General features: G+C 37.1%; 1 protein-coding gene across 1 annotated transcript; it reads right to left on the bottom strand.

Moving 5' to 3' along the window:
• Positions 1-1,287: 1,287 nt before the first annotated feature.
• On the bottom strand, positions 1,288-5,323 carry LOC127101619 (uncharacterized). The gene is made up of 5 exons (XM_051039080.1): positions 4,784-5,323; positions 3,542-4,529; positions 2,918-3,442; positions 1,935-2,399; positions 1,288-1,830 (listed from the first exon to the last, which is right to left on the bottom strand). The coding sequence occupies exons 1-5, from the start codon at positions 5,236-5,238 to the stop codon at positions 1,516-1,518; spliced, it is 2,748 nt and encodes a 915-aa protein (XP_050895037.1). The 5' UTR covers positions 5,239-5,323; the 3' UTR covers positions 1,288-1,515.
• Positions 5,324-13,064: the final 7,741 nt, after the last annotated feature.

Raw genomic sequence — 13,064 nt, 5'->3', positions numbered from 1 at the left:
AATGTTAAATATCATCATGGTGATGGTGATCTCTTGCCTGATCCCTTATTGTATCGTCAACTCGTGGGTAGTCTTAATTACCTGACTATTACTCGCCCTGACATATCTTTTGTTGTTCAACAAGTCAATTCATGCACTCTCCTCGTCATCTTCACTTGGCAACAGTTCGTCGCATAATTCGCTATCTGAAAGGAAGCTCTCATTGTGGTTTATTCTTTCCCACTGGAATTGCTCATAAACTGAGTGTTTATAGTGATGCCGATTGGGCAGGATGTCCTGATACTCGGTGATCTGTCACTGGTTGGTGCATGTTTCTTGGCTCTTCATTGATATCATGGAAAAGTAAGAAACAAGCGAGAGTCTCTAAATCTTCTACTGAATCTGAGTATCGTGCCATGTCTACTGCATGTTCTGAAATAATTTGGCTTCGTGGTCTTTTGGCTGAACTTGGATTTCCTCAAACAGAGCCAACTTCACTTTATGCAGACAATACAAGTGTCATCCAAATCGTTGCGAATCCTGTTTTTCATGAACGCACCAAACATATCGAAGTTGATTGTCATTCGATCTGTGACGCATATGATGACAGACTAATATCACTTCCTCATGTCGGTACTCAGTTGCAGGTTGCAGATATTCTTACCAAGGCCGTTCCGCGTCCACATCATCAGTTTCTTGTTAGCAAATTGATGCTCATTGACCAACATCATCAATTTGAGAGGGGATGTGAATAGGAATTAGTTTATTCATAGATTAAGGGTTTGTTCCTAGAATAAGGGAAACAAATCAGTGTGAATAGGAATTAGTTTATTCATAGGGTTTGTTCCTAGAATAAGGGAAACAAATCAAAAATTGATTTGTTCTCATTAAATGTAATTAATTAGTGTAGTTACTTGTATAACCCTGTAATCTCTATATATACCAAAAATAATAATGAGAGAGGGATCAAACCTATTTTCCTGACACTCTTTGCCTAAACCGTAGATCATGGTGTACAGCATGATGAGTTCTTACTTGCTTTTTCTTTTCCCAAAGCAAAACAAGGAAGAAGAAAAATTGAAGCAAGAGAGAAGAGAAGAACAAACATACAGGGGGTGAATAAGAATCTGCTTGATCATATTTGTAAAATAACAATAGTGGGAATCTGATTTGGGTTCTTCATAGGAAGGGTGATGCGAATGAGTAGGCAAAAACAACGGCTCTATTCTCTGTTATGATCTATCTCCCCTTAAGTTTGGTAAATAAATGCTCCATAATAAGCATTATCAAAACAAAGGACAAATGAAATGCAAACTATAATTTTAGAGTCAAATTCAATATATTAAAACTGCTAAATTGTACAAACTCTCATTTAAATATACCACCAAATGTGTTTCCGTGTATGTATGTATGTATATACATCCAAAATTTGTCACCTGAAAGATCAGGTAAGGAAGAAGAAAGCATGAAAACACCCAAACCGAAAGGGGTTCAAGCTGCCATTAGTTCATTGCAATAAAGGAATGATTGTCCACTTCACTTGACATGTGCAATGGTACAATCATAATTCATTGGACTTTCTGGTTCATAATTAGTGACACGTGGATGCTTTTGCAGAATAGCAAGTGTGCGTTCTTTAACAGCCCCGGTGCCCATCCCATGTATTACAAAGAGAACTGAATATGGCTGACTTGCGTTAATTGCCATCTCAAGATGCATAGCAACTTCTTCCAGTCGCATACCTCGGAGATCCACAGTATTCTTAGATGTTTGCACCACTGGACTGGAAGAAAGTTCTACATTGCTGCTGTTGGTCTCTAATTTACCCTGTGATTCTCCCTTTGGCGGACTCTACATTATCAAATCAACAATGTTCAAACCCATCGGTTTCCATGAAGAACATTTTAGATAATATAATTATACGACAGCAAAGATCTAAACTTCTTCTTAAGTACCTGCTTCCTCTGATGAGTGGCAGAACTAGTTGTAGGAGTCTTTGCACTTTGTGGAATAGCTCTGATGCCATTTTTCTTCACACGTACTTTCACTTTACCATACTGCACCAAGATTGTTCCGTCATCCCCAGGCGATTCTACAACTCTTGCTAACTTCCCTCCCAATCCCTTGACACGGACTTGATCTCCAAACTGTGGAGTATAGGATGCAGTGCGATCAGCATCACTGATGGGAAAACCAACAGCAGGAGTATGAGCTTTTACAATGGAGGCAATTGCAGCTTCAGATTCTTTAATAAGTGAATTGAGTTGGTCACGGCCCAAACTTTTTAGTTTCGTTTCAAATTTCTTTATCACAGTTTCCATTTGAGATCTTGCACCCTCTAACTCTTCTTGAACCTGTTGAGCTTCCTTTGCTATAAGCACTATTTCTCGCCTATCGAGATCTTCTGCCTCACTTTGGATCTTTGCAAAAGAAAAATAGAGTGAGGAAGAGAGGGTGGAAGAAAAGGCAATATAATGAGAAACCGCAAGCAAATATGATGATACTCAATTGAAGACTGCTGGCAAATGCTCAATAATTCTTTTGCTGAACAAAATTTTACAGCTATTACTGTATTATGAAAATTTTGGACGGGAGACTTTTTGTACTCATTTTTTAAATGTGAACATAGTCAATCAGAAAGTCATATTTTAGAAATTGCTCCCTAAAATATATGGAAACTAACAGCTGTTGGCCATCCCCAAGGATTGGACATCTAGTAAAGAGGCACTGTGTGATGTGTAAGTCAACAGACCTACACAACATCCCCATCCCATTTTTTATTTTCTGGTCAATTTAATGAGTCCCTAATTATGAACGATGCAAGTTTCAGATAAACTTGAAAAGGAACAACAATGATTGTAATACTGTATCGACCAAGGAGAAGAAACTATAATAAAGAAACAGGGTATCTCTTTTTGACTGAATAGCTAGATTATACCTCGGAGTACACTTTCATAATTTCTGCATGAACAGAAGCAGCCTTTTCAGCTTGAGCCTTTAATCGGCTTTTTTCCTCCTGTAATGACTGATAGAGCACTCCTCTCCGCTCTTGCTGCTGTTCTGGTTTTAGCTTCTCCACCCACTTTTGTGCATGATCAATTATGTTTTTATCAAAGCCAATAGATTGTGCTATGCTTAATGCATTTGAATCACCTATACATCCCCAGAGGACCCTATAAGTTGGTTGCAAGGTTTCCAGTGAAAATTCCATTGCTGCATTTTCAAAACGGTTATCCTTTTCCTTCATAGTACTTAGATCAGCATAATGAGTGGTCACAACAGCCAAGTTAACATGATCCCTCAGATATCGTAAGATACTGGCAGAAAGAGCTACACCTTCTGAAGGATCAGTTCCACCTCCAATTTCATCAATGAGAACAAGTGATTGTTTTGAGGCCACTTCCAAAAACTTACGAATACGTGAGATGTGCCCACTAAAAGTTGAGAGATTTTGTTCAAGGGACTTTAATTTTGAAAGGGAGAAAAACGTCAGAGAAAAATGAAACCAACCACATGGTATCAATTAGAAGTCTATATTATTAAAAAGAAGTTCAGATATTACCTGGTGATCTCCAATATCCGCTAGGATAAGGTCATACCAAGGAAGTTTTGGAATTGTCTTGGCAGGCAGATGCATTCCGGCTTTTGACATAAGTGATGCCAGGCCCAACGTTTTCATGGAAGCAGTCTTCCCTCCAGTATTAGGTCCTGAGATCACCACCACTCTAGTTCCATTTCTAATTTTGAAGTCAACTGGCACAGGGAAGTCTGTTATGCCTTGTGATGTGTCTGTAGAAGCCACTGTTCCATTTCCATTAACCAACTCAGCAGAATTTCCAGACCTAAGTGTAAGATTCTCTGAAATGTTTTCTAGAGACGACTCCAGTAGTAATGGATGTCGCATACCCTCAATATTTACTGTTAAATCGTCATCCTCTTGCGCAATTGAAATGTCATTTTCTTCTGCAACAGAATCACGGCTTTCAGGAGTACCTAAACTGAAAATTGGACACACCCCATTCATCCATTGAGCATAGGCAGCTCTTGCAAAAGCAAGATCAACCTCAAGAATTTTATCCAATAAATAATTTATCTCTGATTCTGAATTTGCTATTTCAGATGCAAGCATACTCAAAATTGCTCTTTCCTCAGCTGCCTCAGAGTTTGAAAGCCTAACTTCCATATTGTTCAAATCTATTGCTTCTTTCGGTTCCATAAAGTATGTTGCTCCAGAGCTGCTGGCATTCAGAACTACACCTCCCGGAAGCAAATGCCTATGGGTAGCCCTGATACCCACACACATTCTAGATCGACGCTTCGTTATAAACGGTCTGTCAATACCCCCAGCCCGAAAAATTTGAGACGATACTTCCTTCAACAAAGAATCTAAAATCTCAATGTTCCGCCTTCTTTCTGATCTAATGATCTCCAGGTCTTCACTTGCTCTATCAAGAATAACCGAAAGATTGCAATCCACACAAAATTCTATTTTACCCTCCAAGCCCACTAGGAAATTACAACTTTGCAGTATTTCAAGAAGGGGCGAGTACCTAATTGAAAACAATTGCATCAACCAAATTACTTTTTAGATTGTTAACTTTGTATTACTGACACTCTGCCATTGCCTCTGAGATAAACTTTCTTTTAAGGCCTTATAGGGACATGAGAAATCATTATCATATGAGTTGTTTTTAGCTTATTTTCATTAGTTCTCTGGTATAGCTTATGAAAACAATGTGACAATGGAAAAAAGCCAATAACATAATAAGGAGAAACAGAAAGTTCAAAACAGTTTCGCACACACCTGTGTGAATGATTAGCCTGGGAAGCCAAGTGTTTCAAAGTATGAAACAATTCCCTAGCAGCAGTGAGTGTGCGACGAACGGTGCAAAGCTCGGGAATAGTGAGCAACTGACCAGAAACGGCAATGGAGAGGATGTCAGTTAAGTCGTGTATTTCGGAGAAGTCAAGTTGTTGTTGAAGGATGATGAGTCTGGCGGCGGAGGTCTGATCGAGAAGCTTTTGGCTGTCGTGTGGAGTACGTCCGATAGGTAAACGGGCGTTGTTGGCGGCGGAGGAGCCCATTGAGGTGGAGGTGAACGCCGAGAGCTGCTTGCATATTGAGTGCCATTCCAGGGTTTTGAGGCTATCGGCTTGGACTGAGATGGAGTCGGAGGAGTAGCAGAAACGAGGTTTGAAGGAGAGTCTGGGGATTGGGGGTTTGTTGACGGGAATGAAGAGGTTGCAGGTGAGTTGCATCGGTGTGGTGACTCGCTTCCGAGCAGTTTACTACTACTACCTTTCGCTGTGGATTTAAAAACAAGTGGATGAAAACGCAATTATCCAAAGTTATAAGAAAGTTAAGTTTCATTATTTCTTTGCAAAATTTTCAATCGTAATAAACATTGTTTTCTTTTGAATTTTTTTTAAATAATCATTTTTTTCAAAAAAAAAACCTAAAATAATTAATATTTTTTTTTTCAAAAAAACCACCTTTCAAAACGCATCCATTTTGAAAAGAGGCGTCAATGGTGCTAGTGCTGGCACATGCTTTCAAAGCATTGCATGGAGGCGTCAGCAACCATGGCGTCCATGTTTGGGCTTTGGTGCATGCGCCAATTTAACGCATATATCTTTGTATTATTTATTTTTTTAATTTTAATTCTTTTTTTTTAATAAATAATAACATATGATATTAAAAAAATATATTCATGATATAATAAAATTTAAATGGGATTGATAAAAATTTAATGATCGGCCCGATCGAAACGTCTCTCTGTTCCACATCCAAGTGTGTTAGTTTGTCTTCGAGGTCTCCCACGATTTTTCTGAGGTGTTTGGGGTCTTTGCATGCTGACCTGATCCAATGATGGCTGGTGTGAAGGTTCAACAGAAGTTCCAGCGGTATTTGATAGATGTGTCATCATTTGTGCACCTCAACACATGACAAGCTTGAATTTGGGTTCCGATGAACCTTCATCAAATATATGGTACAATCCTTATGTGCAAATGTAAGGATCTCTGAAACAAGGAAACACATTTCGCACAAAAGAAGATTGTGTAAAAGCCATTAAAAAGTTTCACATGGAACTATCGGCTGATTTCAGAGTTGATAGAACTAATGCATTGAGGTACAAAATTTATTGTCCAAATGAGCATTGTCTTTTCAGGTTGTCGGTTTCGTACCGGAAGAAGAGTGATTCTTGGGAGATTGGATCCATGGGTCCAGTTCAGACATGCATGCTCACAAACCCAATCTAAGACCATCAGAAACTTAGCTCCCAGTTAATATGCGATGAAATTTTGTCTGTTATTGGCGACAATCCATCGTTAAAGGTGAGTACAATAATCTCGCATATTGTAGTACAATATCACTACACTCCATCATATATGAAGGCTTGGATAGCTAGGACAAAGGTTGTTGAAAAAGTGTATGGCAATTGGGAGGAGTCTTACAAACAACTTCCAAAATACCTGTTGGCTCTTAAACAATATGCTCCAGGGACTATTGCCAAGTTGGAAACGTTGCTCGCGTATACACCAAACGGGACATGTGCTATTGGAAATGGAATATTCCACCTTCTTTTCTGAGCGTATCAACCATGCATCAAAGGTTTTTCTTTCCGTAAACCTATTATACAAATTGATGTTACATGGTTGTATGTGAAATACAAATGAGCATTACTGATGACAGTGGCACAAGATGGCAACATCAGCATTTTTCCAATCGCCTTTGCCCTTGTTGAAGGGGAAACTGCTGAGGGTTGAAGTTTTTTCCTAAGAATTCTCCGATTGCACGTTGCACCTCAACCTAACTTATGTTTGATCTCCGACAGACACCCTTCAATCATCAGTGTATATAATAGCATTGATAATGGCTGGCAGGATCCTCCGCATGTCTTCTGTATTAGACATATTGCTCAGAATTTTATGCGGAAGATCAAAGACAAAATGTTGCGGAACAAGGTTGTCAACGCAGGTTACGCATTATCAGAACCTTCTTTCAAACTCTACCGCGAAGAAATAAGATTGTCAAACACATATGCAGTACAGTGGATCGACAATATTCTATTGGAGAAGTGGACTAGAGCATACGACAACGGTCAACGTTGGGGCCACATGACAACAAATTTTATGGAATCAATGAACTCTGTCTTCAAAGGCATCTGAAACCTACCTATAGCCGCTTTGGTGCAGGCAACATATTTCAGGCTAGGGGCGCTATTTGAGACCAGACGTTCTAAATGGAGTTCAGTGTTGCAACCTGGGAAATTATTTAGTGATGTTTCAATGAAATTCATTAGACACGAAGCTGCCAAAGAAAACACACACGTGGTCACAGTGTTTAACCATATTAAAGGTTGGTATAGTGTTGTCGAGTGCATGGATCACAATGAGGGCATGCCGATGAGACAATACATAGTGGAACTAGATAGAGGTTGGTGCGACTGCGGAAAGTTCCAAGCCTTTCGTACGCCTTACTCCCATGTCATCGCGACATGTTCAAAGGTTTGAAGGGATTCATCATACTTATCATCTGACGTTTACAAAGTCATCAGCCTATCAAATGTTTACAAAATTAGTTTTTCAGTAGTGGGAAAAGAGGATTATTAGCCAGAATATCAAGGGGACATTGTCTGGCACAACAAAGTTATGCGAAGAAAGAAAAAGGGTCGCCCAAACAGCACCTATACTCGAACTAAAATGGATACATCGAACAAAATGGTTATATTATGTAGTTTATGCCGTCAGTCAGGTCAATATCGTACTAACTGTCCTAGTGTTGGTACGAGCACAACAAGATAAATTCACATGTACCTCTTTTGCAATATATAAAAAACAAAATTTATTTCATATTATAAGTTTGTGAGGAAATACCATTGCATAAACAACAACACAAACAACTACAACAATTAAAATACCATTACTATAACTAAGCAATTACAACCATCAAAACAATTTTGAACATATTATGCATCATCTTGTGAACGTCTCTGTCAGTCTTAATATCCACTCATTCACACACTTCTCCAATTTGGTTGAACGTGGACTCAAGCAATTAAATCCTTCTAATCCTTTCACCATCAGCAATTTCACCTTCTAACCAACAGTCCAACATTCGATTAAGACTTTCGAACGAATCTATATTCCAAAGGAGAATCTTTATCGGAGACGCGGCGGTGGAAAATATTAAATCGACATTTCTTTTGTGAATGTGAAAAGACATGGTTAGAACTCAAAAACTTGAAGGAGATTGAAGTTGAATGAAAGAAAATGTGGTTGTATGGTAAAAGGTGTATGAAAAATATGACTAAAGGGCGACGTATTTATAGAAAAAAATGAAAATGCATGCGTCAAAGGACTAGGCGCCACACATGTCAACACATGTAGGCGCCAGAAGCATGAGCGTCAGCACATGCAAGTACATGCATGCGTCAGCGCCCTTGGCGCCACCATGCATTGCTTTTAAAGCATGCGTCAGTGGTGCCGGCGCCTCCTCTTGGTTCAAAATGGATGTGTCAGTTCATCTGACGCGTCTGTTTTGAAAGTTGATTATTTTGAAAAAGAAAATGAAATATTGATTATTTTAGATTTTTTTTAAATGGTTATTTAAAAAAATCTTTTCTTTTTATAAGAGAATATATATAAATATAGAATATATTGTTTATTCAAAAATTTGTTTTTAGTATATAAGAGACCGTTTTTATTTGGCTACTACATTTCCCTTGCAAGCGATACTTCAACTCAAAAACATAATCACCTAAGAAACTTTATTCATATCCTTTGTTTCATATTCAATATTTTTTTGATCAAATAGATATTGTAAAAGAGTTTAATTGAAATACACTGACAGTGTAAAATGATTTTACTCCGTCAATTAATTATAGACGTCAGATATTAAAAGAAGTTTGACTTTTATTTTAAAAATCTATAAAGTAATACAAACGGATGATGGTGATGAATCGACGGTGTAAAACTTTTTACACTGATAGTGTATAGTAATTAATCTCATTGTAGAAGAGTTTAATTGAAATATACTGACAATGTAAAATGATTTTACTCCGTCAATTAATTAAAGATTTCAAACTTAATATCGTACAAGTGGTATCTCCACACCTTTAATGTAAAAACTATAATTGTAAATTATTCACATATAGGTGAGTAATTTTCTTCATGGGTCTAAGTTATCTATAAATGTGGCCGTCGATTTTATAATTTTGTGTTAATGCACATCCTAAATCCATAAAAGAAGAATCACAATAAACCTCAAAACCTACATGGATAAGGTATTACCAATTGTTTTCGTTATATGACCCTTCAATTCTAGGAAATTCCTTTAACACTCATCAATCCACATAAAGGGTGGTTCTTATGAGTTAGGCAAATTGAAATTCCTTTGACACTTATCAATCCACATAAAGGGTGGTTCTTATGAGTTAGACAAATTAAAAGTGATGTTATTTGAGAAAACCTTCGGATGAATTTTCGGTAATAACATGATAATTCGATGAAAATCTTAACTTCATGACGTTTGTGGGTTATTCTCAATTCAATTGTGACTTCGACTTTTTCTTTTTTATCAATTGTTACTACCCTGAGGGAGATTACGTGGCTCAAAAACTTTCCTTCTATAATTCCAAGTTCGCACTTACATAACTTTAAGAAAAATCTTGTTGATTACAAAGTCAAAATAGGATTTTTAGGATTCTAATCGTACAATTATTAGTAGGTAATAGTTAGAATTAAAATTTTGGTTTTATTTCCTACTTTTGAATATGATAGCATTTATAGTGAATTAATTTTCAACATTATTTGATTGTACAAAATTAAATTCTTTGTCCTATTTATAGGGGTAGCAACCCGCCCTATTTAGGTCCGCCCCACAGAAAAATGGGGCGGGGCAGGCAGACATAATTGAGGATGAGGACCTAAAACTTAGGTCTGTCCCGCAAAAAAATGAATGTGGGGCGGGGAAAGCCCTGGGCATGGCATATTTTAAGCCTAAAAATGCAAAATTTAATATTAATGTGTGTGCCCGTGAAGAAAACGGGGCGGGGCAGACACATTAGAGGGTCAGACCCGTTTTGCCACCCCTACCTATTTATACTTCTTATGTAATCAGTTTTAAGATATCAAGTGAATAAAACAATCACTTTTCCGCATGCTATGAGATCTAGATTTGAATCATCCATATTCTCTTTCATCGACCTAGCCATGGAAGAAGAGAAAATAGAAGGCACACCCACAGAGATTGACACAAATTATGTTAGCTCAATGCATGAGGTTGCACTTCTCGTCACTAGCATAAGTTGAATGGCCAAAACTACCTTCAAAGGGAGAGACCACAATCAAATACATATGAAAAGGTGGAATAGAATTAACAAATGGACACACTATACAAAATGCTCCAACAAATTGTTCTTACTGCAGGAAAAAGTGGTACAGCTACAGTAGCACAAGAAGGTAATTTTTTACATGCTTTACAAACTAGCAAAGCAAAACCAAAATCATGGTTCATATATTCAGGAGCCTCATATCACATGACGGGAGATAGGGGTGGAAATATGTATGACTGACTAACAGGGGCCTATGGCCTAACCTACATAGGCTCAGACCAGGTCAAGTTTTTTTTAAATAGAAAACGCATATGCTTTTTAATAAGCCTATTTAGTTAAATAGTCTAGGTCTCATGCCATAAAAAAGTCTTTTAAGCCTATCAGACCGAGCCTATTTAAATAATATGAATATCATTATCTTATGTTTTGTACTTTGAATTTAAATACATAAATAAAACTTGGTTATCTTGAAGAACTTATGAACATAAGATGAAAAATGTTATGAACAATGTCATAAGTTATTTTCATAAGTTCTCTTAAACAAATAGTCTTACAAAACTTATGCTAATATGTAAGTTATAAGTCAATGCAAACAAACTTTTAGTCTCATTGGTCTTTTAGTTTGTTAGTCTATTTAAACATTATTTGAATTGCCTATTTACATATATCTAAAATAAATAGACTTTTATGTAGGCTAACAGGCTAACCAGGCCTTCAAAAAGGTCAGACTCAACCCTAAAAATAAGCCTATGATATGCTACAAATCAGGCTTAGGTTTCGGTTTTTTTGGTAGGCCAGGCTTAGGCTTTGTAAAGCCTAGCTTGGCCTAGCCTATTTCCATCCCTAACGGGAGATATAATAGTATTTGACAAGTATTCTCCTTGTTATGATAACTCCACTATTCAGATTGTTGATGACATCAATTATTATTTCAAAAGTTATTATTCTGGATTGTGTATTGTATGTGCCCAAACTTGATTGTAATTTGTTGTCTATCAGTAAATTGACCAAAGATTTGAGACGTGTCACTAAATTTCTCCCTAATTTGTGTGAGTTTTATATTTTGGAGTCGGGGAAGACAATTGGTAATGCTATAGAGTGTGGTGGACTATACTCTTTACAAGTTGAAAGTTTCTCCAAAGAACTCAAAGTTAACTCTTGTACAATAGTTTCTCTAAGTAATGTAGTTTCTCCAAATAATGAAGAGTTGTAATGTTGTGGAACCATCCATTAGGCCACATAAATTTCACGTATTTACACAGAACAATACCCTCACTCTTCAATAGAAACCAAAAAAAATCATTGTGAAGTGTGTCAATTATCAAAACATACCCGAAGCACATACTCACCTAAACCATATAAACCCTCACAATCTTTCTCCTTAATTCACAGTGATGTATGAGGGCCTTCTCAGGTCAGCAACATAACAAATGCTAAATGGTTTGTCACGTTCATTGATGGTCACACAAGAGTCACGTGGGTATTTATTATAAAAGAGAAATCAGAGGTTGGAAATTATTTGAGTTATTCCACACCATGGTGCAAACGCAATTCCATACAAAAATTTAAGGTTCTCAAAACTGATAATGGTCGTGAATATTTTAATTTGATTCTAGAGTCTTACAGTAAAACCCATGGAATTGTATACCAGAGTTCATGTGTAGATATCCCCCAACAAATGGGGTCGTAGAAAGGAAAAATAGACACCTATTAGAATTAACAAGATCTCTCATGCTAGCGACAAATGTATAAAACACTTTGGGAGAGAGGTTGTTCTTTCAGCCACCTATCTCATAAATAGGATGTGTTCATGTATCCTCAACTTCGACACACCTTATTACACTTTACAAGCATTTTTCTCAACCTTCAAAATTATCAACTCAATCCCATTTAAAATATTTGGGTGTTCAACATTTGTTCACAATCTCAACTCTCATCGAAGCAAACTTGACCCAAAATCTATCAAATGTGTTTTTCTTGGCTACTCCCCTCACCAAAAAAGATATAAGTGATACTCTCCAACTACAAGTAAATTTTACCATATTATGGATGTAACCTTCTTTGAAAATCAACCATTTTATTCCAAGTTGGAATTCAGGGGGTAACACCTTATTCCTTAACAGAACTACAGAAATCCAATTTTCAAATTTTGAGATGGTTGAACCTGCCCTTGAAATAACATCGGCAGAATCAGTAAATTTTGCACCAGCGGAATCAATGAACTATGCACCAGCTGAACCGATAAATTATGTACCAACTGAATCCGATAAATTCTGCACCAGCTAAACCGATAAATTCTACATCTGCATAAGTGGAAAATTTTGCACCACTGGAAAAAAAATTCACACTAGTTGAACAAAAAAATCCCACAAAACCATCTTAGTATGTCCTTGAAACTGCACATGCGACAGTACTGCACAAGAAGTTGGCTATAAAGTTTACACTAGGAGGAAGAAAAACGAACAATTGGTAGAGTCAAACACTACTTCGATGCAAAACCATGAATCTGACCGGAATCTAGAAAATGGAATCTCCTCAGGTAAAATTGCTCAGAACTTTGAACTTGTTCATACGAGTTTAAATAACAATGATGTTGTTCCTATTGCATTAAGAAAAGAGAAGAGAACTTGCATTCGACATCACACTGAAATATTTGTGTCATATGGGAAATTATCACAAAAATACAGGGCAATTTAGCAGCACTTGACATGTAGCGACTTTGGAGGCCTTTTTGACTCCCAGAGTCTT

This window comes from Lathyrus oleraceus, chromosome 7 (genome assembly GCF_024323335.1).
Source record: "Lathyrus oleraceus cultivar Zhongwan6 chromosome 7, CAAS_Psat_ZW6_1.0, whole genome shotgun sequence".
Classification (NCBI taxonomy): Eukaryota; Viridiplantae; Streptophyta; class Magnoliopsida; order Fabales; family Fabaceae; genus Lathyrus; species Lathyrus oleraceus.
This window is presented reverse-complemented; position numbering and strand designations above follow the sequence as displayed.